Source organism: Diabrotica virgifera, chromosome 8 (assembly GCF_917563875.1).
Source record: "Diabrotica virgifera virgifera chromosome 8, PGI_DIABVI_V3a".
NCBI classification, from domain to species: Eukaryota; Metazoa; Arthropoda; class Insecta; order Coleoptera; family Chrysomelidae; genus Diabrotica; species Diabrotica virgifera.
This window is the reverse complement of record NC_065450.1, coordinates 23,737,274-23,763,771: the sequence shown is the minus strand read 5'-3', so window position 1 is coordinate 23,763,771 and position 26,498 is coordinate 23,737,274. Positions and strand designations below refer to the sequence as shown.

At 33.4% G+C, this 26,498-nt stretch overlaps 1 protein-coding gene across 3 annotated transcripts in view; it reads left to right on the top strand.

Annotated features, from left to right (window-relative positions):
* Positions 1-26,498, top strand: part of LOC126890058 (unconventional myosin-Va) — a 223,822-nt gene that overhangs the window by 86,163 nt on the left and 111,161 nt on the right. For all 3 annotated transcript variants that reach the window (XM_050658884.1, XM_050658885.1, XM_050658883.1), the window contains exons 3-4: positions 541-794; positions 17,464-17,683. In XM_050658884.1, coding sequence (XP_050514841.1) covers positions 541-794; positions 17,464-17,683 — 474 coding nt within the window. The remainder of the gene's footprint in view (positions 1-540; positions 795-17,463; positions 17,684-26,498) is intronic.

Genomic DNA, 26,498 nt, shown 5'->3' with positions numbered 1-26,498 from the left:
AAATAATAAAGAGACAATTAAACTGGCATGGACATATGATGAGAATGAAACCTAGTAGACTAACAAGGAAAATTCACGAAATAAGGAATATTACAAAAAAGAAAAAAGGCAGACCAAGAAAAAAATGGATACAGCAAATAGTAGAAGCAGATAAAATTAAACGGAAAACGCTAGAAGAAATGAAACTAATAGCACAAGACAGAAAAGAATGGAAGGGATGGGTGAATATGTAGCTAAACTAAACCCAAATCCGACACCTGAAAGGGTATAAGGAAGGGGAGAAAGAGAGAAAGATTAATTTTATTTTGGATATCAGATTTTGTAGAAAATATGCTACAATATGCCAAATATTGCAAAATATCCAGAAACAGTAAAAAAGCAATTATACACAAAATATGCAACAAATATGCAATTGTCAATAAAGTCCGGTCTCTATAGTGATATAGAATAATTAAAATTAAAATATTCTATATTTGGCCATAAATTCTGGACATTTATTTATATTTACATTCTTTATAATAACAATAATTTCTTTTACAGATAATGACACAATACAAACATACAGGGGCCAAAGTTTGGGTAATCTCGATCCCCACGTCTTCGCTGTTGCGGAAGAAGCTTATACCAAATTAGAACGAGAACAAAGGGATCAAAGTATTATAGTTTCTGGGGAGAGTGGTGCTGGTAAAACGGTATCAGCTAAATATACCATGAGGTACTTTGCGACAGTGGGTGGGAGTTCCACGGAAACTCAAGTGGAGAAGAAGGTTTTGGCGAGCAGTCCAATAATGGAGGTTAGAATTGTTTTATCTATCTTCTAATATTTATGCCTGGTTGCACCAACAGATCTTAAGTTTAAGACGTGCCTTAAACTTAAGAAACGTACGCGTTGCACCGTTGAGTCTTAGATAAATTTTCAGCTTGCCACAATGGATTGCCACGTGGATTGCGTTGATAAGAATCGAAAAATATGGTGCGACGTATGTGAGACTTAAAGTGACTATAAGCTGAGCTGGGCTAAGTTGGAGCTTAAGATTTGTTGGTGCAACCAGGCATTTAATTTTTATTCAAAGACTTACATGCATTTTTAACATACTCTAGCAATATTAACATAATAATATATATGGACCGATGACTCTTGGTAGAGTATCTACAAGTCGCTCAATATTCCGTGAGCGCTTTTAGTCCATTTAACGCGGTCGATTAGTTCGCATATACACACACCCAAACTTATATGGAATCACCATGTATTTCAAAGTAATATTTATTTCTTTTGAAAAAACTTCTTATTGTTGCGAAGAATAAAGGTTTTTATTGAAAATAAACTAATATATAAGACAATCGGATAGTACAGCTCGGTACGGTATAGGTTATTTGCTTGAGTTGCAAATTGAACGAAAATAAATAAACTAACTTTTGCGTCCAAAAACGAAAATATGCCTCATGTTCATGTCAAAAACCTATGCTAGATAACAGGAAATAGGAAAGCTCAAAAATGAAACAAGGGAAAGTCGCCAAAAGTAATAACGGCTCTCCACGATCGCTTAATTGTCCAATCAGCTGGAAGACACCCAACCATTTCTCACCTGCAGCTCCAAAGGTAGCTTTTGGAAGCTACAGGTGTAGCTGTTTCAGTTGAATCGACAAGAAGAAGAGTTAGTACCAAGAAGTATACAGCGAGAGACAGTTATGAGTTCCCGAATTATCCAGGCAGCACAAGATTGATCTCTTTAATTGGTGTCTTCACCACCAAAACTGGAACATTGGGAATTGACAAAATGTTCTATTTTCAAAAAAAGTCAGGATTTGTTTAAAATCAGATGACCCACGAAATCGTATACTTAGAGGTCGAGGAAGACAAGCAAGAACGAAAACTGTCAGATCTGTTCACAAATATACAAGGGGAAGTGTAATGTTCTGGAGAGGAATTGTGATCCGTAAAAAAACTTCTTTAATTTTCATCCAATCAACTTTAACTGCTCACAGGTATGTTGATAACCTGTAGTCAGGCTCTGGAGAGGTGCAACAGGAGAAAATTTAATTTTATTGCATGATAATGGACCTCCACATATCATTAGAATGACTATAGACATCAATGAAGCAGAAGGTATCCCTTGTTTGGAGTGGCCAGCTTACTCACCCGAGCTTAATCCTATAGAGTATTTATGGGATATGCTTAAAAGAAAAATTAGAGCTCGCCGGGATAATCCACAAAACACCGCACGGCTAGTACAAACTGCTCTTAAAGGATGGAGTAACCTACCACAACAAAATGTTGATAATTTGATTAGGAGCGTGCCCACGCAAACTGAAGCTTGCATAAGGACTAGAGGTGATAACGCTTACTACCACAAAATACAAAAAAGTTAATAAAAACAATTTAAACATTATTCGTTTTACATTGAAATTTTGTATGCTATTGACTTTAAAACAACTACTTTCAATTTGTTTGTTAAATACTTTATTGTTTTATTTAATTGTTATGTATTTGTTATTAAATTGCTTTAAAATAAATATTGTTTGACTTCGTGTGTTCCTTTTTTTAAATTCGCACGAAATAGTAAGAAATGTCATATGATTCCATATAAGTTTGGGTGTGTGTATATCCTTTACGCAATTTCTCAAAGATTAGTATGTTTTTTTATTTATTTACCTATCTATTTTTTCACTCTCTCCGTCCCTGAATATTTTCTTTCTATTTTGCAATTTCCATATTTGATATACATACACTCTAGTAGTTGGTACATATTTTCATTTCATTTTCGGTCTTCTTTGCTCGGGTTGTATTATTGGTTTTCAGTTTTTATCTTCCTAATCAGTGCGCCTTTCCCCCTACTTTGCATGTGTCCAAACCATCTTAGTCTTTGTTCTTTATTACCAATTTATCTTTTATACCAGATGAATCATAATAGCTCTGGTACAAGCCACAATAATCCCCTTTTCATCTTCAGCCATCAAACCACTTTTATCTATCCATAACATACATATAAATTACTGATATGATCATCCACAGACATACACATTATATAAATTTTCATCTACATACAACCCATCATCGTATTTCTAAATATCACTATTTTCACCCTAGCTATTCAACCTGTCATTACCAACATATAACACTTATCTATAGTAAAACCAAATCAAAAGCCCAATTTTCTTTCTAGGTCCCGTTCATGTTCCTTTCTCATTACCTTCCTCACAGACGTTTCATATCCCCAGCCCCTACTGTCATCATCTTACGACGGTTTTGGTTTTTGGACCCTTAGGGATCCGGGCAGCCTGCGAAGTCTTAAGGAATTAGTCGCCTAAGTTTGAGCTTGTGCTTTCCAATGATACATCCCCTAGATTATTTAAGATATTTTTACACTTCAGTCACCCCCATTGTGATTTCTTTTAAAATTACACAAATCCCAACAGCTGTCAATAAGTTAAATAAATTCGATAACTTTACATTAACACAAAATTGCTTTTTTAAATCTTAGGTTTTTTGACAAAAAGATTTTATTACTGATTTCAGTTATCGAATATGTATTAACATTTGTGTAATGTGGGTTGCCTGTCCATCTCCACTAACAGTATACGCAAATACATTTTTAACAACATTTGGTTTACTGAATTTCAAATGATAATTTTCACAATGGAGTGTGTTGTTACATCATATCTAATTTTAACAAGTTGTAAACCATAGTCTTTAAATATGACAGGCTAATTTTTCAACTTCCTGTGAAACTGTCATTTCTGTCTTGTCATCGTTCTGAGATGTCCACCTATTTCATTATCATTTGCTACCAGACTTTCACCATGTAATCAAGTCACACCACAGCTCAGATGTTACCTGGGGCATAATATTAAAATAGTTTAAACATCCATGCTTTAATTGACATTTTTAACTGATGTTTCCTTAACGCACCACTTATACAGGGCTTTGACCCACATATTTTTGTTAAACTATATCTTGGTGGTTAGCATGTAAACTTCACGTGAGTATAACCGACAGCGTTTTTAACCATAGTCAAAATTTCAATCTTTGCATTATTTTATCAGGTTATATTCATTTTAGGTAAGCACTGATGATGACTGGTAAACCAGTCGAAAACTAGTTATGTGATTGTGATGTAGCCCTTTTTAGGGATTTTAAATATATACCTTTTATAAAGGATTTACTATTTTTTGTATTACATGGTATACAGCCAACTACAGGAAAATTTTTCCTTGTGGATTTTTGTTCTATATTCTCCCTGTTTTACCCTCATTGGGCCCATTTATTTAAATTAATTGAGCCCGTGAAACCAGGTTATTTTTATTCAATTGTTTACATCGTCTCTTGTACTTATTAAGTGTTTTGTCGTATTCTAATTGATTTAGTTCTCTCTTTCTTGCTTCTCTTATCAACGTTCGGAGTGTTTTCTCTAGTCTTTGTTTGTAGCGCGCTACCAACGCTAGATATTCCATGTATAGTATGATTTGTGTTGAACTTTGACTAATTATCGTTTTCAGGTCTGAGTTTATCATTACTCATAGTATGATGTAGCGCCGTTGACAGAGTATCTCCTTGTCTTACGCCACGTTCTATTCTATACTGATGTCGTTTGATGCCTTGATTGTCATTTTAGTCAGACTTATTAACTTTGCTGGTATTTGCACCCTTTCATATCCTTTAATACCTCTTCAAAATCGATGAAAATACGTGTAGTTCTATGTCATATTCGTAGCTTTTTTAAGTGGTTTGCGTTAGTACATGTATTGCATCTATTGTTTATATGAATTTTCTGAATCCCTGTTAATACTCTTTACAAGTCTCTTACAATTTTTATCAGGATTTTGTACGATGTGCTTAGTAACATAATAACTCCATAGTTATTTCACCTACTTGGATCCCTCTTCTTAAAAAAATGGTGTAATGTCCGTTTTTTAATTCTACAGGCATGTTTTCGTCCTTTTGACCAATTTTGAGCATTAGTTTGTACATATATTTTAGCTTTTTCTGTACATTCTTGTCTGTAATCTACTTTATGACTAATATTGTATCTGTATATATATGAGCTTCGGTATAGAAACCTTGTTGCTGATTTATTAAGTTTGTGAGCGGATTTATTCGTTCTTGCATGACTAGTTGTACGTTTTAGGGTTATCATTATTAACCCGTATGCGTCCACTGCTGTACATAGGTCTCCCTCATCTCTTTCCAACTGTCTCTGTTTTGACCAGCTTGCATCCAGTTACCGGTAAAATGCTTCATATCATCAGCCCATCTGGTTGGTGGGCGTTCTCTGCTTCGTAGTGCTTCTTTTCGTGGCCTCCACTTGACAATATGTTTTGTCCATCGGTTGTCTGGCAATCTGGCGACGTGCCCTTCCCAATTCCACTTTAGCGACGAGATTTTTTCGAGAGCGTCTGTTGTTTTTGTTCTACGGCGTATTTTTCGTTTGAGATTCAGTCTCTCAGGGAGACACCCAACATCTGAATCTTGTACCCTACCTTTTTTGTGAGTGTTAATGTTTCGGCTCCATAAGTGAGTACAGGCAACACACACTGGTCAAATATTTTCCTTTTGAGGCATATTGGGTAAGTCCGATTTAAATACATAGTTCAGTTTACCAAACGCTGCCCAGGCTAATCCTATGCGACGGGGGAGCTCGCACGTCTGATTATCTCTTTCCAATCGAATTTCATGTCCCAAGTACTTATAAGATGCAGTCTTCTCAATATCTGTTCCATAAACAACAATAATATTACGATTTAACACCAGTTTAGTCATTATTTGCGTCTTGTTGATGGTAGTCTTTAGTCCGACCTCTAAGGAAGCGTGATATAATTTGTTCAACATTTTTATTGCATCATCCATACGATCGGCTATAAGGAAAATGTCATCTGCGAATCTCAAATGACTGAGCTTCTCTCCATTAATGTTGATACCATATTCGTTTAGATCTGCCTTCTTAAAAGTGTGTTCCAAAAGGGTTGTGAATAGCTTTGGTGAGACAGTGTCTCCTTGCCGTACTCCTCGTTGTATACAGAATTTATTTGTTTGTTGTTCAGATCTTAGTTGTTTCAGTGTTCAGTCAGTCAGTCAGTTGTGTTCAATATTACGCTGGCTGTTGCCTTTTGGTAGATATATCTGATCATGTTAGTGTAGCGATGGTCTATTCGGCATTAGAATAGAATAGAAATATGCTTTATTGTCATGAAAAATTGTACAATTTTATCGACAAAGCTTATAAAAAGTCAAGACAACAAAACAATAACAATCCAATTTACTAAAATTACATAAATCGTCAATATATTTACAATAATAACAATAATAATGAAGTTAAACAGAAGTAGTCAATTACAAAATTTAAGTAAATTGCAAATGCATAGTCTACCTAGTAATTAATAAGTTTAAAAGTTAAGCTGCTGCATATGACACCCAAATATACACAAACAAAAATGATAATAAAAATACTACTTGTGCAAAGGGTACTGTAATTTCTTAGTTATTGATTAAGAAAATCTTCTACTGAATAATATGGTCTTTCAGATAGGTAGGCTTTTGTCAGTTTACGGAATTTGGGGAAAGATGCTGCAGATTTAAGTTGTAGAGGGAGATGATTGTAAAGTTTTTTTGCGGAATATAATATAGATTTCTTTACTAACTCAGAGGACGGGGTCGGCATATAGACGTCAAACGTAGAATTTCTCGTGAAGTAGTCATGATTAGGTCTTGGTGGAAAGACATGTAGATGTTTACGAATTAAGCAAACAGTTTCTAAAATATACAAAGATGGAAGGGTTAAAATTCTGTGATCTTTGAAGTAACTTCTGCAATGTGTTGTTCTTCTGAGGCCAAACAGATATCTAATTGCTCTTTTTTGTAATTTGAAAATAACATCGAATTGGGCAGCTGTACCAGAACCCCAAAAAGGAAGACCATAACGAAGATGTGACTCGAACAAAGAAAAATATGTTATTTTGGAAGATGCTATTGAGTTCATTCGAAACAGATCTTATAGCATAGCAAGCTGAGAATAGTTTCTTCCTTAACAAATCGATATGGTGGGACCATTTAAGGTTGCTGTCTAAAAAAATACCAAGAAATTTCACAGAATCAACGGTACTGATCTGGCTGTTATTAAGAGGTAAGGGTTGAAGGACTCCTTTATAAGACAATGCTACTGTTTTATCTACGTTAAACGAGAGTAAATTAGAGTCAGACCAGGTTTTTATTGTAAGTAGATCAGAAGTTATAGTAGCATGAAGAGTTGCAATATTTGAGTTGCTCCAAGTGATACTGGTATCATCAGCAAAAAGAAAGATTTTTCCATCGATTTTTAAACTAGTGATGTCATTAATAAAGATAAGGAAAAGTAGAGGACCCAATACTGAACCTTGAGGTACCCCACATACAATGTTTTTGAGACTAGAGTCTGTATCATTTGCTCTAACCAGTTGTTTCCTATCATCCAAGTAAGATCGGAACCAATCTAAAGAAATACCTCGAATTCCGTAGAAATTTAGTTTTCTTATCAAAATGTTATGATTTACACAATCAAAAGCTTTGGCGTAGTCACAAAAAACGGTGGCAGTGTGAAGATTATTGTTCAGTGCTTGATAAACCTCATGTAGTACAGAAAAGATGGCATCAGTGGTGCATTTATTATTTAAAAAGCCGAACTGATTTTGTGATAAAATGTTGTTTTCAACTAGAAAGGACATAAGTCGGGCTTTTATGAGTCTCTCAATAATTTTGGAGAGTACCGGTAGTAGTGCAATAGGTCTATAATTGCAGGTATTAGATATTTCACCACCCTTATGAAGAGGAATAATGATGGCTGTCTTCAGGCACTCTGGAAATTTACCTTTCTCAAAGGAATCATTAATTAATGAGATGAGGACTTCTAACACATTTTCTGGGAGATTAGAAAAAATTTTTATCGATAGACCATCAGTACTACAGGAGGATTTGCTTTTGATACTATTGATTGTTTGGATCAGTTCAGATTTATCGACTGGTTTTATAAAGAATGTATTCGAGACCTTTCTTGAATTAGGGAGATAAGCAATGGGATCTTGTTGTGGCAAAATAGTTGATGTAATATTTTTACTCACATTAACAAAGTATTCATTTAGATTTTCAGGGTCTGGAAGGGAAATTGTTTTAGCAGTGTGGGTTTTATTTCGAAGATCGTTTATTATGGACCAAGTTTCTTTTGCAACACTTTTTGAGCTTCCCAAACGGTTATGGTAGTAGTCTTTTTTAGCTGATTTTATAAGTTTAAGATAGGTTGCCCTGTACTTGGTGATATATTCAGTGATAGAAACGTTGATAGTAAATTTCCTGATATAGAGAAGAGAACGCATAGTCTTGGAAGATATTCGGATACCTTTAGTAGTCCAGGGTTTGCGATGTTTTGGCTTAATTGCAATTAAAGGAAATGCTTTATTGAAGATACGGACAAGCTTATCCAAAAAAGTACTGAAATTATTATCCACGTCCATAGCAGGAAATCGCCACTCAGAGGTTAAGCATAAATTTTGGAAATTACGAAAGTTCCGGGTGGAAAAAATCCTGCCTAAACGTCGGGTTTTCGAGGAAGGTTTGCTCAAGATATTAAACTTCGTATAAACTGCTTCATGATCAGATAGTCCAGCATTAATAATTGTAGAGTGGACATCAAGGGGTGAAAAATCTGAGACAGTATAATCAATTATGGTAGATGAAGTTTTTGTAATCCTTGTAGGGGAATCAACGTGCATTGTTAGACCATACGATTCAAATATGTTTACCAAGGATATTTGTGTAGCACTAGCAGCAGCATAATCAATGTTAAAGTCCCCGCATAAAATTTTTCTACTTTTATGGGGCAGGTCATCTAACAAATTTAGCAGGTTCTGAAAAAATAGTTCCACGGAAGAGTTAGGTGATCTATAAATGCAAATAATATAAAGATTAAGATTCTTATTGTAAATTAACGAAAACTCAAAGAAGGCTTCACTTAGCAGAAAGTCATATTTTGTTACCGAAGAAAAATCATTGCTCGTAGATAGAATTAGGGTGCCTCCGTAAGCTGAGCTTGGACGATCATACCTAGCAATTGTGGTGTATTTTTCTACAAAAAAAGGCTCGTTGACTTCAAGCCAGTGCTCTGTAACCGCAATTACCGGGGGAAATCCTAATTCCTCTAGGAACAAAAATAATTCATCAGTTTTGTACCTTATAGAACGAATATTAATCAGAAGCATGCTAAAGTTGTTATCACTAAAACAATTTGAGGATTCTAGTCCCTCAGAACACGTCGTGATGTTTAAAAATTTCGTTTTGGAGAGGCAGCGGAATAGTAATTTCGGTGACATTCCCTTGATTTCTGCAGGTGAATAATTCTTTCAGAAGTGAGAAAGGATCTGTAAGCATCAAGATCAGCTTCCACCTCATCTGGACCAATCCCATAGGCATTGTTAAATTCCAGCAGAATTCGTCGTAGATCTTCAGTCTTAGTGGGAAGTCCCTCGGAAGCCAAAAAGAGTTTAACGCTTGTATTGGTAAATCCATCGTAAAACACTGAAGCTGGTTGGTCGTGTAGATAAGCAAGATGAAGTTTAATGGCTTTTAAGATATCCGGTTCCCTTAATCTGGCTAGAAGATATCGACTATTCGAGTTATTGGTTAATCTAACTCTTGGTGGGGTCAAAGGATCCAGATTTATCGAAGGTTCTAAAGTATCCTTCTTAATGAAATTTACAGGCGAATGGAACGGATTCTTAGATTTACAAACTTCGATGGCCTGCTTGTCTGTACTTATGTTTGTGTTTTCTACTTCATCTTTGTTCTTGCGAGAATTGGTAATTGGATTTTCCAAGGTGACAGGACTTCTGAGATTCTTCGGATTCTTATGTGACTCAGATGAAAGCGTTGGTTCAGAATTGGATGATTCTATAGACCATTTGATGTTAACACCAGGTGGCCAAATTTCCTTATTAAATAATAGTTTAATAGCTGTTCTAGATTTTATACCTATTTTGAACGAAGAGCCAGTTGCTGTGTCGGCATCTTTAAGGAGTGTGTAACATCTAATGTATTCCTTAATGCCTAGCCTCTCTTTGATATAGTGCACAACTTGTATAGGGGTGTACGTTGGGGTCAAGTTACTAATAACTACAAAGTGACATTTATCTTCTGTAATTTTTGGCTTTTGCTCTGGACTTGGTTCGAGATGTCGGGGCTCTTCAGTTTGGGTACTTGCGGTGGCATAAGATGTATTTTTCTTCAATATCCCTTTTTTAGTTGGTATATTAGATAGATTTTTTGTAAGACTGCTCATTTGATTTTACATTTCACCGATATTTGAAGAGAGCCTTTCTAACCCAACTTAATCTCAGTTGAATTTGTGTCTTGGATTTCAACCTTGATAGTCTCATCTGAAGAAGAGCCGAAAAAAACTGACGATATATTAAAAATGTCGTGTTCCATCTGCCTTACAGATTTTAAAACCTTCTCAGGATTCAGCAGGTTGTTTAGTTTGTGGATCTCGTCAATTTTTTTCGTAAGATAGTCCAGTTTGCCGTCATTTTTAGTTAATAGGTCATAAGTCTCGATGAAAACAGGCAAATTGTCATTTAGTTTTTTAGTAACTTGAATTAAGGCCTCAAAGTTCTCTAAAGGTATTTGATTTTTTGATAAATTTGTAATTTTGTCATTTAAATAATTTAAACTTGGAGAGTCACATACGGTACAAAAGAATCTAAGGTGAGAAGACTTTTGGTCCAATAGGGCTTTAGTGATGGTCTTGTTTAATTTTGTACATTTCATACAGAAGTTTCTTTGGCAATCTCCATTACATCTTAACTGGTTGTATTTATCCGAGTCAGAATATTGTGTAAGACAATGTTCACAAGTGTACGTCATTTTCAAGGTTAGATGTGAAAAAATTAACTAGGTCGATGTGATGATGGTAATAAAAATTGAAACACTTACAGCTAGTATTCACAACACATAAATCAAAACAAATAACAAAACTTGTAAACACAAGACAACAAATCAAAACATACATCCGTATACTTCCACTGCTGGTAAACGAATGAATTCTGTCAATGGTTTTAACATTTTCTGCTGGCTAATGTATCAAATGCTTTATCGTAGTCCACGAATATTAGTGCCAATGGTTTGTTGTAGTATTAGAGTAGGGTAGTTTTAGGGTAGTATTTAGCAAATTGATACCTCTTTAGTTTTCTGGTTCTTGGTTCTTATGATACTTTCTGGTGTCTTATTATTATGCTAACCAATTTTATCAGTTGATCCATCATTGCCGCCTCCCTATATTTCAGCAATTCTTTGATATCCCATCTCTACCTGCAGATTTTCTGTTTTTTAATTTCTCAAGCGTTTTTTGTACTTCACACTTGCTTAAATGAACTTTTCTAAGTTTATAGTAATTTCTTGTGTTTGTGGTTGTGTTATTTGTTTTTCTTGTGTATTTAACTTCTTGAGATAGTCAATCCATGCACAGTTTTCAATGTGCTTTGAGTCTATTAATGCTTTTACATCCGCTTGTAAACCGTAAAAATCATTCTTCAGTTCTTTTGAGAAGTCGTATTATTAGTTTATAAAATTTTATGTTGGTATAATATATGTATTCGAAATATTATCCGTTTTATAACTGTCTTTAAAATGTGTCTAAAAATACAGATTTACTAATAATGACTAAATTATTCTAAATTATTTATACAAATAAGTCTAAAAATAATATATATTGGTATACAAAGCTAAAATTAGTACATGTCAATAATATTTCCATATTATTAAAATAATTGATAATAATCTTACAAATGACCGTTTTTTTCTCTAGTTTTTGCTTTCTGTTTCGAGAATTTTCATTGTCACTTCTTGCATATTTCAGTGGCGGCTCGTGGCCTTGGAGACAGGGTCGGCAAGGTTTTTTGTCTCCTCATATAGGTTTACCATCAAACTAAAAGGCTTAATTCATCATAGGAGATTTTGTTGTTTTTTGCTTTTTTTTTATTTGATGTACTTGACATTCTCTCTTGTTTCATGGTGTTTCGACAATACGTGTTGATTCTTTTGAGACAAGGTAAATCCCGTTTTTTTTTAGGCAGAAATTGGTGGTAATAAGAAAATTGATAAACAGTTTGTTGTAATGAATTGCAGTACTTACTACATAGAATTATACATACATATTGTGCAATTCATCCCACTTTCTGAAAATATTTGGACCAGCATAATTTTGAAGTACCTAACTTGTAATAATAAATATCTTGGAAATTCTTTGGCGAACGTAACTTTTAAATTTTAAATCGTCAAAGAGGTCAAAAATTTGCAAATCTTCAAAATTCGAAAAACGAGTATCTATTTGCATATAATAGTAGGTATCCAAAATTTCAAGATATACTTACTCGTTTTTCGAGAATATGTATCATGTCGTTGTCTTTTTTGGGGTGGTTCGGAAATATCAAGCGAATCTAAAACGTCACTGCGTATATATTGGAAACTACTATCATTACGAAAATCTCTGAGATTTTGCACCAGCTTTCGTATTCTATTTTTAGAATAAATAATGTCAGTTGACTGATTTTGAACAACAAGGAAGATCTTGGGCAAACTCTGTCTTAAAAATATTTAAAAAAATATTGAAAGAGTCATTAGTATTTAAAAAAGAATGTGTGTGTACTTTGTACGCACGTAAGAAGTTATACTTCTATTATATGATTATATGATTATATGATTATAAACGAAATTAATATACTTTTTATTTATATTTTATTTAAATATTAAATTAATTTATACTTAATACTTCTCAAACATTTTTATTAAAACAGTGCCAAAAATTAAAATAATAAAAAAATAAAACACACACAAACACATTAAAAATGCCACAAATGATTTCTGAACATTAATTGTCGGAAAATTTTTTAACTAAATACGTATTTTCCGAAAATAAAATTATATAATAAATATACTTACAATCATAAAATGTATAAAAAAAAATAAAAAAATAAAAGTTTCTATTGGGATTCAAACCAACTTACCACGCGGCTGGTATTTGCGTTGTATTGAGATTCACCCGCATTAAAACTGCACCACAGAGGCAGCTTGTCATTATGTGCGAAGATCGTCTAACTAAACAGATTAACCTTTTGACATTTTTAACTTATGTAAATCAAATTATTTTGATTTTGAATTGAAATGATTTAGAATTGAAAAAATACAACAAAACATAGGGTAAGAAGACAATATATTAGGTGAATATTGATATAAATTTTGATGGTAATCAAATTATGTAAAAAAAAGTATTACATACTACTTATGTATTTTGGTAGGTTCAAGGTAGGTATCGGAGCCCGTATAACGACTAATACATTTCGCAATCACTTGCGTCGTGCAAAGTGGCTATGTTCAAATATCATAACAAAATTTGATCAACTATTTATAAAACACTTACCAGTGAAAGATTCTTTAGCTTTGAATAAGCGAGATCTGCGGCACTCATACTAGGCACAGTTTGATGAGCTTTCACATTGGCATGCAACAATCATCTCTTCTATGTAAATAAGTCCAAAAATATAATATGAAAACTATTTAAAAAGGCAGTATAACCATTAACTAACTTTTTGTTTGTTGTTTCTCTTCCTACAAATTTTAAAACGCAACAAGCATACATTATAACCAAACACAGTCCCACAGCTGTGCCACAGCTGCCATATTGGATAATTTTTGTCATGTCATTTGAACATCCAATCAGAACAAAGTTATAATGCGCATGCGCCCGGTCGCTAGGTTTTCCCATATAAAATTTCACCGTCATTACGCCCGTAAAGAAGTATAACTTCAATAAAGTTCTCAAACCGATTGCTTCACGGATCGAGGTATTGCCACTTTCAAAATCATCGCCTTCGATAATAAAATCAAAAACTTCCAAAAGCTGTTCACGAAAATCTGCTACAGATACTAAAACTATAAGAGATAATCTGCTTAGATAAAACTAACCGAGATTTAAAATTTCATCGCGTCTGACAAACTGTTCGCTTTTTTTCGAAACAAATTTGTTCTAAAGAAGTAATCCGTTTAGGTGAGCTAAACTTGCAAGAAAAGTCGATATTCTTTATTTTTTTACACGTATCATGTAAAACTAAATTCATTATATGCGCATAATAGTGAGTAAATAAAGCTTGTTATGCAATAGTTTTAACTTTTGCCTGGAGACTATTCAATTCACCACTCATCACAGCAACGCCGTCATAAGATTGCCCCAGTTTGCCCTACCAATTTATTTTTGGTATAACAAAATTTGAATCTGTTCTTTAAAACACCAAAAATATATTCTGCCTTATTGCTTTTACTCACATCTCTAAAACCTAAAAACCTCTCATAAATATTACCACGTAACGCGTATCGAACAAAATAATTGATAATTATGAATGACATGATAATCAGAAGTTTCATCTACTTTCAGTGAAAAGCAAATGGTTTTCTAAATCTCAGATTCAACAACGTTATTCAAAATTTAACTATTTGATTATATGTATTATGTAGTTCATTCTGTATTACGAATACACTTCGAATCAGAAAGTAAATAAGTATTTCTAAAACAATTTTATTAATTCTCTATAATTACTTTGATTTTTAACAAATGCTTCGATCCATCATGTCCACTAAATGATAATTCCTGACAAGTTAAAAAAATTACAATATCAATTAAACGACGTAAAACGGCGTGATTATTTTTGACAATTTCTACCGATGCATGCTTCCAAATGAAACACCGACCGGCAGACCTAAATGTGCCGTACTTGGCGCGTAACCTGCCATGCCGTATCTTCTATTGCCCACGGAGAAAAGTAATGTTCGCTTCTCGCTTGCTCATCGACTTGTTACGTCGTCGTTGAGTTTTACGTGTAAATTGTCAAGCTACGGATGTTAGGGACGGCTAGCCGAAAAGTCAGATAAATGGCTCGGATCATTGATTTTTTGAGAAGTCTGTTATGCGCAGGGATCACTTAACGCTCGAATTGATCAAATTCTTTTAAAAACCATGAATAAAATTTAGTCTGTATTATCTGATAGATTTTTTTTTATTTCAGAGATACAAATATTTAAAAAATCTATATCTATAAATGTGTGGGTCGGCACTGCCGACCCTGCCGACCCTGACCGGCCGCCACTGGCATATTTATTTCTTGTTAACGCTTGTTATGTGAAGTCCTCTCTACTTCCCATTTTTATTTGAACAAGATCCATTTTTATTGGCAATTTTCGAATATTTCTTTGTGCTGATTTTAAGTTCCAAAGGTTTCTCATTGCCATCTCAGGTCTATTTTAACTGGTTTTCTAACTGCTCTATTGGGTGTTATCGTGTTTGTACTTTATTTTTCTCTTGTAGTTGCATTTTCTAGATATAGTACGTTCTTTAACGGTAAAATATTTAACGGTACTTAAGTCAACGAAAAAAGTGATATTGTGCCGACGTGTGCTTTTGCCATGGGGGTGGCTTTCACACCTTCTGGAGGATGAAAAAATAAAATTGACTAATCTTAAGTAACTTTTGTTTTATAGAGTTTTTTCATTAAGTCAATACTTTTCGAGTTATTTGCGAGTGAATATGTTCATTTTTCAACAAAATTACCGCGCTTTTAGACGGTTTTTCGCAAATAACTCAAAAGTAAGTATTATGTCGAAAAAAACATTCTTAGCAAAAATATAGCCCGCAGAAAACTAAAAAAAAGTGTGTATATTTGAGGTCTCTATACCTGGTAAAAGCAGAGTTATAGCTAATGAAAAATAGGTTCATATTCGTTCAATTCCAAATGGAATACTTTAACTTGAAATAACCAAAAAATGAAGCACATTATTTATTTTTTTTATTTCTTATTTACATAGTTATTTGTTTAATTAAATTGTTCTCACTCTTTATTTTCAACATACTGATTGTATACTAACTAAAGATTGTATTTCAAATTTTCACCTTAGAAATGGGAAACTGTTGGGTAATAAAGCTATTATTTATTTATTTATTTATTTATTTATCCCCTGGAGTTTTATGAACATTCGTTACTAAAATCATTGAAACTTGTTATCCCGAGGTTTTTGAGGTGGCTTAACACGAATATCTGGTCGGCGAAGCTGTAAGAAGTACCCGGTATCTACGTCGTCTCCTAGAGTTTTATTATGGAAACTCGTCGTGAAAGTAGTTGAAATTTATTATTTTAAGGTTTTTGAGGGCGCTGGACAAGAATATTGCATCGAAAATGCTGTACGAGGTAAACGATGGGATTGTAAAACGTATTTGCGTCATCTGGTGGAGTTTCATGGAAATTCTTTATAAAAATACATGAAATTTTATATCTCGGGGTTTTTGAGGTCGCTCAACACGAATATTACATCGAAGATGCTGTACGAGGTACTTGGTGCCCAGTATCGACGCAAACTGCTGATTTTTTGAAAATTGGTTATGAAAATTGTTAAAACTTGTTATCTCGAGGTTTTTGTGGTCGCTGAAAACGAATATTGCTTCGACGATGCTGTACGAGGTAAGTGGTAAGTGAAAATTTTTAAAAAAATCTTCAGGAGGTGACGTAGATACCGGGAACCAAGTACCTCGTACAGCATCTTCGACGCAATATTCGTGTTCTCTGACCTCACAAAGCCGGATATAATAAATTTTGACTATTTTCATAATTAATTTTCAAACAACTCCAGCAGATAACGTAGATACGGGTCACAAGGTACCTGGTACAGCGAGATAATAGACTCCAGACTCCATAGAGATAATAAACTCTAGGAGATGACGTACATGCCGGGCACCAGGTATCTCGTACAGAATCGCCGCAGCAATATTCGTGTTCACCGACCTCAAATACAGTTGAGTCCCTGAATTTTTACCCGTGCGTCATCATTTAAAGCATACGAAATAAGTCGATAATAAGTCGGAAATTGAAATTTACTAAACGCAACAGCAAGTGACAGTAAGTGACTTGCTGTTACGTTTAGTACATTTCAATTTCCGAATTATTATCGACTTATTTCGTATGCTTTAAATGATGACGCACGGGTAAAGATTCAGGGGCTTAACTGTACCTCGGGATAAAAACTTTCAACGATTTTCTTATTAATATTCCATAAAACTCCAAGAGACGACGTGAATGCCGGGCACGAGGTACCTCTTACTCTTTCGCCAACCCGATATTCTTGTTCAGCGACCCCCAACCCCCAGTATAAAAATTGAACACATTTCCATGATTAGTTTGCTAATTGTGAATGCAATTTGAGATGTATTTTGTAAAATGAATTTTCCGCCTACAACAATGCAATTTTCATTTACCCTCATGCCAGTAGGTCAACTTTTCTCCTGAGGCTCTTGCGAATCGTATGCAAAATGTTTCATAGCGATCAGTCTTACTTTAAAAAAGTTAGAGGTTTATGAGGTTTTAGTGCTTTATATCCTTGCCTAATAATAATTTTTTTATTTGTTATAGGCTATAGGTAACGCCAAAACCACCCGAAACGACAACAGTTCGAGGTTTGGAAAATTCATAGAACTTCAATTTAGCAAACAATTTCACATCAGCGGTGCCTCAATGCGAACTTACTTGCTGGAGAAAAGTAGAGTCGTGTTTCAAGCTCCCGAAGAAAGAAATTACCATATATTTTATCAACTATGTTCGGCTGCAAAACAGTTACCTCAATTAAATCTAGGTATGATATTATGTACTTATTGTTTTTTTCTAAATTATAGTACGAGTGTCAATCGTAAAAAAATATTCCTATGCCGTTCTGAAAGAGTGCGACGTGCTGGGAGAAATCTGGCAACACTGCCTTACACATCAACTGGAGGTGCTGGTTGCTGTTACCGCCAATGTGAAATTCATGCTACAGTCATGATACGTTTTTTAAATGTGAAATGGATTTCACCTATTAATATTAGTTCTCACTTAATCGAAGTTTATGGGTAAGAATCCATATCTGTTCAACATGTTCGCAAATGATGTAGAGTGAACGAGAATTCAGTGAAGGCCGAACGGAAACTCGCGGTTCATTTGAAAGCCTTCCAGGTGAAATCCATTTTGCATTTAAAAAATGTACCTACCACATTAATTTCACATTGGTGGTAACAGCGACTGGGATATCCATCTTCGAAGACTGCTAGGCCGATACTGAGCAAAGCAGATGGATCATACTTCCTTACATACTTTCCACCTCCAGAGGTGGAAATGTATAATATACCATATCGTTGGCCTCATATGAAAAGTCCAAATTAACAAATTTTACAGGAGACGAAAAAAACTGATTTAAAGAATGATTTTAACTTAAAACTTTATCTTATTTGCCAGAGTTACTTAGAATAGTGTCCGTCAGCCTTCTCATGATAGATCTATTTTTAAAATATTATTACTTTAAAAATGGAGTTAGGCAACTTTCATTTTTGAAATAAGGAAAAATTTGGAGTTAGGCACATTTAATAACGAAACTCATGAATAAATATGCATAACTCCATAAAAAGTCGCCAAAAATAAACTGTGAAAAATGCTTAAGTCCCACAAGAAAAACAAATGTGGGGTTTTAACGATAATAATGCTACTTAAATATATGTAAAATGTATGTAAACACAAAAACTATAATAATAAGATCAAATTAAACTTGCCTTCAATAAGTTTACACTATTTCCATGAAGATATGTTAGCTTATATTACTTTTCTTGAAGACATAACACAGCAGCGCAGCAAAAGTACATCTAACCTCAATGACAATGATGGACTTTGGCAAGTTTATGTAATTCACTCACCGCCGTGGACTTGGGTAGAATTCTTTTTTGTGATTCTAGCGACATCTATTGACTCTTTTGAACTTTTTTCTCTTGCTATGCATGCGTACCATAAATATTAATCAGATGGCGCAAAAATCTCATTTTTGCTTATTTTGGCACTTTTCATATGAGACCGACGATATTGAGCAATAACATGTCAGTTGTTCTTAATTTTAAATTAATTTAGTTAGTTAATATTAAAAACCATCAATATTAATTTACAGAATAAACAAAAATAGTTTTTATATTATTTCCTCATGATCGTAAAATGCTTTATTGTAAATGGTGAAACTAGTGGGGGAGAGTTGGATAAAACGGGATAGTCGGATAAAAGGGGATACCTAGCCTAGAGACCCAACTAGTGCTGATATCAATCGGACAACGATGAAAACTTGTTCTCAGTCGTCATTTTAACATTCTCAGTTCGTTTTACCTCGATGTCACTATTTGATGAAAAGTTGTTGTGTTTAAATTGTTTGACTCTATTTTTTTGGTACTTTGTAGTTTTAAGTGCGTTGTTTTCTACATTATACTGCTTACATATATAAAAATATAATTCCGGTGACTATTACATTTAATTAAGCATGCATTAACGAATATTCTCATGTGTGGTCTATTTCATTTTACTTTCACGTTTAGGCAAGAGCAATTTTTGTTTTAAAAAATGTCAGAGTTTGACAAAACGGGACACTTATAAGTTGGATAAAATGGGATACAGTTTCATATGTACTTTATCCACCTATTTATTTGTTGGCCTATTCATTTTTTAAATAGCGATTTTAAGCATGTTCTCATACCGCAGAAATGAACAACATATTTCTATGTGACTTTTGTTTTGATATACGTACCTAGTCCTAAATGAAAAGTCTTATTTCCCATTTTGCAAAAAAAAACTTCTATTTTTAAGTTTCTGACTACTAAAGATATTGTTTTTTCTATAGTAAATTTTGCTTTGCAGTCTTATGTTTACTTATTTATACTTTTTAGACAATTTTATACAAAAAATTAAATATTGTGAACCTATCCCGTTTTGTCCAACTCTCCCCTACAAAAGTGAAAAGTGTCTCAACCCAAGTACCAAATCTTAAATTGAAGTTCGCTGGACACACCCTGCGTCAGAAGGATGAAAGATGGACTAAGACGATTATACATTGGAGACCGTGGAACCACAAACGAAAAAGGGGAAAACCACAGATACGATGGTCAGATGACCTGAAGAAATACACTGGGTCAAAATGGATGCAAGTTGCCCAAGATAGAGAGGCATGGAAGAAGGAAGAGAAGACCTATATCCAGGGTTGGATGTTTAGGGCTGATTAGAAAGATGTCTTCTTCTTCTTTACGTGCCATCTCCGCGACGAAGGTTGACAATCATTATTGCTATTCTAACTTTTGACACTACAGCCCGAAAGAATTCAGTTGAGCTGCATCCAAACCATTCTCTGAGATTTCTCTGCCAGGACATTTTTCTACTACATATGCTGCGCCCTCTTTGAATCTTTCCCTGCATAATTCATTTTAGGAGTTCATATCTATTACCATGTATTATATGACCCAAGTATTAAAGTTTTCTTATTTTGATGGAATCCATTATCTCCCTGCCGTTCTGTATATTTCTTAGTACTTCTTCATTGGTTACTCTGTCTGTCCAGGAGATTCTCAGCATTCTTCGATATGTCCACATTTCAAATGCTTCCAATCTGTTGATACATTGTTGATTAATGTTAAATACAAAAGTTATTCGATTTTTAAATTATGATTTTTTGACATATATATCATACTAGTGACGTCATCCATCTGAGCGTGATGACGTAATCGACTATTTTTTAATGAGAATAGGGGTCGTGTTCTAGCTCATTTGCAAGGTTATTCAATTCTCTATTCAGTAATATAAACATTAAGATAATTATTTATACAGGGTGTCCAAAGATTTTTTTTAAATTAAATTAATTAACACACAAAGAAGAGTGTATGTACTTTATTTAATTCAAAATACATTCTACTGCTGTCAGAAAACAGAAATAAATGTTAATTGAACAAATAAACATTACTTTTTACTTAAATTCAATGTTCAAGCTGCCACCCATCTGCCTCTTGGCAGTTTAAACATTGAATTTAAGCAAAAAGCAATGTTTATTTGTGCAACTTTTATTTCTGTTTTCTTACAGCAGTAGAAGATATTTTGAAATAAATTAATTACATACATTCTTCTTTTTGTGTCAATTAATTTAAGGGAAAATGAAAATGTAGTATGTCAAAGTGTGTAAATAATTTTATTTCCTTAGCTGAGCGCTTTCGACATAAACGTCATCATCGGAGCTAATGCTAAAATAAAAAAAGAGATCTTGTAAGAAAAAGAAGTACAAAACTCTTTTTTTACTTACGTCAAATACTAAAAAAGTACCGCTACATAGAGGTGTAAACAAGTGCATCTTAGGAATGTACATTTGATTTTTAAAATTTTTGAATGCTAACTTAGTCCTCCGTACAACAGCAAACAGCAAAAAAACAGAAAGAAACGGCCACATACACGTTGCACAAAAACATATAAACTTTTTTCATGGTCCGGGTGTCGATATCACCCGTCCATCCTTGGCCTAGTAACAACAGCTGACTGACAAGGTCGGATATTCAAATCTGCTTTTATCTGTTCTGCGTTGACGTTGACAGCTGACGTTGAAACATGAATATTTTAAACATATTGAAAGGAAAATTGAAAATTTTTACAATGAAATTGATAAGGAAATGTACCTTAGATGTTTGTACTAATCAACTATTAAATTAATTGATGACATGCTTGATTTTGAGACTAATTGGCCCAACTTACATACACTGTGTTAAGTTAAAAAATTAAATTAAAAAACAAAAAAAAATATTATTAAACAGAAAGTAATGAGAAAGATCAATTTTGATTGTGAATTCTCAAATTCAATATTCAGAAGATGTTAGCTTGTTGAAGTTAAAGATTGAGATAATATTATATTGTTGTTATTTATCATCTTTTTGTCATTTATGTAAGTCATTGCAATGACCTTGACTTGGTGTATGGATATTTTATTAAGTTGAAAACCTAATGTTTATGTAGAAATATTAAATGATTTTATTAAATGCTATGATGTTAAAATGGGTATATTTAGTGTCTATTGTTGTAAGACGTTGATGACAAAATAGAAGGATATAGTGTTCGGTGGAATTCAATTTTTAACAAAATAGTTTCGAACACTTTTGTTGTTAGGTGTTTTATTTCTAAGGCTCTCATTACTTGTTGGTAGAATCTGTATTAATAATGTATATATAAATCTGACCAATAGTCAAATGTTTTCCTTTTTTTATATAAAATTATAAAATTAAATTTTGAATAAAATTGCAATAGTTTTTATATACATAAAAGATTGCAAGAGGTCACTACTCAACTGTCTCCCACAGATACTTGAAGAGAGGTTTATAATTACAATTTAAATTGATCTGAGTATTAACACAAAAATCAGGATTAGACTTCATCTCTCTAGAAATCTCCAGGTCCTCCAACAAATTCATTAATCTATAGTTTTTAGATGGGATGTTATGCAAAATTTGGCTGTCTTTAGTAGGAGAGAAGGAATGATTGGTAGATTTAACATGATAGCCAAAGTTTGATTTTTCTGGAGTTCTGACATGCTCCTTGATTCTCTGAGAAAGGGATTCTCATGCAACATGAACTCACAATAACTAAAGCAGACAAGGGGAATTGCCTAATAATAATGTACAATAAAGACTATGTAAATAAGGTTGAAAATTTTCTATCAGACAACGCATTTATACCACTCAACAAAAGTCCAATGAATAAGTTAAACACTGACTTAAAAGCTATTTTATCTAATCACTCAACCTTCTTTGAACACCTTCAAACTAAGCCCAAGTCATTTATTATCAGTAATCCTCTAACACCACGGCTATATGGACTTCCAAAAATCCATAAATTAAATTTCCCAATTAGACCCGTTGTCAGCTTTGTTAATACTCCTTTGTCAAACCTGGCACAGTTTGTAAACAAACTACTGAACGATCTTATTAACTATTCCCCTAAGTATACAGTTAAAAACACCCAAGGGTTAGTCTCTAAACTGTCTACCATACCTTTGCCATCCAACTTCATTATGGTCTCCTTCGATGTGACAAATCTCTTTACAAATGTTCCAAGACAAAAACCATACCCATTATTAGTGATTTATTATTATCCAACAACATAGATCCTCAAAAAATCCTTCACATCACATCTCTGTTACAATTTTGCCTGTCTCAAGATTTTTTTATATTTAACAACAAACTATACAGACAACCAGAAGGGTTAGCCATGGGAAATCCACTCTCTCCTTTGCTAGCTGATCTTTTCCTAATCATCCATACCAACAAAAAATGTCAGCTTTTCACTGTTACATACATAGACTGTTGAACATCCCTATGTCCAAAGACAACTACAATAATGAGGTTTCTATACTAAAACAGTTAGCAGTCAACAACGGTTACTCTCCTTTGATAATAGACAACATTATAGGAAAGAAATTGCTCAAAATAAAATTAAATCAAGCCTTTAACACAGAAGAACACACTTCCAAAAACTGCATTTACAGATCTATTTCCTATTTAGGACCAATTTCAGATAAACTGTCAAGTGTAATATCAAATAAAGTTGAGAACCTCAAAATTTCATTTAAAACTAAAAATTCAATCAAATCACTGTTTAGTAAAACCAAAGACAAATTAGATAAATTAAATAAGAGTGGCATATACAAGCTATCATGTGGTGAGTGTAGTACCACCTATGTAGGAAGGACAATGAGAACCCTTTCTCAGAGAATCAAGGAGCATGTCAGAACTCCAGAAAAATCAAACTTTGGCTATCATGTTAAATCTACCAATCATTCCTTCTCTCCTACTAAAGACAGCCAAATTTTGCATAACATCCCATCTAAAAACTATAGATTAATGAATTTGTTGGAGAACCTGGAGATTTCTAGAGAGATGAAGTCTAATCCTGATTTTTGTGTTAACACTCAGATCAATTTAAATTGTAATTATAAACCTCCATTCAAGTATCTGTGGGAGACAGTTGAGTAGTGACCTCTTGCAATCTTTTATGTATATAAAAACTATTGTAATTTTATTCAAAATTTAATTTTATAATTTTATATAAAAAAAGGAAAACATTTGACTATTGGTCAGATTTATATATTATACATTATTAATACAGATTCTACCAACAAGTAATGAGAGCCTTAGAAATAAAACACCTAACAACAAAAGTGTATTTTGTCATCAACGTCTTACAACTATAGACACTGAATATACACATTTTAACATCATAGCATTTAATAAAATCATTTAATATTTCTACATAAACATTAGGTTTTCAACTTAATAAAATATCCATACACCAAGTCAAGGTCATTGCAATGACTTACATAAATGACAAAAAGATGATAAATAACAACAATATAATATTATCTCAATCTTTAACTTCAACAAGCTAACATCTTCTGAATATTGAATTTGAGAATTCACAATCAAAATTGATCTTTCTCATTACTTTCTGTTTAATAATATTTTTTTTTTGTTTTTTAATTTAATTTTTTAACTTAACACAGTGTATGTAAGTTGGGCCAATTAGTCTCAAAATCAAGCATGTCATCAATTAATTTAATAGTTGATTAGTACAAACATCTAAGGTACATTTCCTTATCAATTTCATTGTAAAAATTTTCAATTTTCCTTTCAATATGTTTAAAATATTCATGTTTCAACGTCAGCTGTCAACGTCAACGCAGAACAGATAAAAGCAGATTTGAATATCCGACCTTGTCAGTCAGCTGTTGTTACTAGGCCAAGGATGGACGGGTGATATCGACACCCGGACCATGAAAAAAGTTTATATGTTTTTGTGCAACGTGTATGTGGCCGTTTCTTTCTGTTTTTTTTTGCTGTTTGCTGTTGTACGGAGGACTAAGTTAGCATTCAAAAATTTTAAAAATCAAATGTACATTCCTAAGATGCACTTGCTTACACCTCTATGTAGCGGTACTTTTTTAGTATTAGACGTAAGTAAAAAAAGAGTTTTGTACTTCTTTTTCTTACAAGATCTCTTTTTTTATTTTAGCATTAGCTCCGATGATGACGTTTATGTCGAAAGCGCTCAGCTAAGGAAATAAAATTATTTACACACTTTGACATACTACATTTTCATTTTCCCTTATTCATTCAAGTGTGTACAAACTTATCAGTCTTTCAACTATCAATTAATTTAATTAAAAAAAATTTTTTTGACACCCTGTTTAAATAATTATCTTAATGTTTATATTACTGAATAGAGAATTGAATACCCTTTGAAATGAAAAATAGCCGATTACGTCATCACGCCCAGATGGATGACGTCACTAGTATGATATATATGTAAAAAAATCATAATTTAAAGATCGAATAACTTTTGCATTTAATATTTTTTTCTAATTCTGTAAATAAAGCAGTTTACAGGGGGGTCAAAATATAGCGAATAACCCTGTACAATTGAAACTGACATTGATCAATATTATTGAGTCTTTTTGGCTACCGTTTTTATCTTTATTGATCAATATTATTGAGTCGTGTGAGCGCTACCGTTTTTTTACCATTTATTCGTCAATAATATTGCTTCAATAATCTTGACCGTGTAAAGGTCGCCTAACGTGCGAATTTGATACGTCGAGCCAGGTATGCAAATTTTATTCGTGTGTTTGGAATTTTGGTTAGTATGTTCTCAAAGATTTGGGTCGTCCGAACCAGATTTGTCGCATCAAATCTGTACGTATGCGATATGTACGGATTGTCTCCTATTGTTTTTGCACGATTTTGCAGTATCTCCTATTCTAATTATTGGACCAAGGTGTAAAACATCATTTTGTAGGTTTTTTTAACACACAGCATTTCGTAAGAATGATTTATATTTTTTAGTTTACGAATTATAATCATTTAAACAGTTAAATTGTTTATAACAAATTCCTGTCAATTCGGACGCAAAAGCAAGTTTTTTATTTAGCTTAATACCTCGACATCTAATGGCCGTTGGCATGGTTCTGTTGATTTCACAATCAGTTAGTGTAACGTGTAGTGTGTGTATGTGTTGAGTAAATGTCTCGTTACTTAGTAAAGTCGAGCTGTTTACAAAGAAACGCTAATCGTATCCGAACGTCTGCGGTCCCTCCGGTGAGTACGAATCCCACAAGGATAGAAACTATTTTCATTGAAATTCGAATTCAGCGTCAAAATAAATACGAATATAGGTACTATAAACTTCGTGGACTTTGATTTGGTCGGCCACGAAACAGCCTTGGCGCCTAGACTATTAAAGTAAATATGCTTATCTGTGTTTTCTTTTATAATCTATGTCAAATTATTATACGATTTTGGTCATTAAAGGATTGTAAATAAAATTGTAAACTCAACAAAGAAATGTATAAACATTTTCAATTTCTTTGCAACACGAAAATGCAGCAGCTGCATAATACTATGGTCAAATCTGAGAGTGCAGGAAGAGTCTATACCGGTTTCGGGGGTTGCTTCTCCCTCATCAGTAGTCCCATATCCTCCTCTCTCAGATTCTTCCACGTACCACACTTTGGGCCTTTCAGAATTGCAAAGAAAGAAATGTCACGGATGATCTAGGGCCATCTACCGAAAAACAAAGTAAGTTATCAA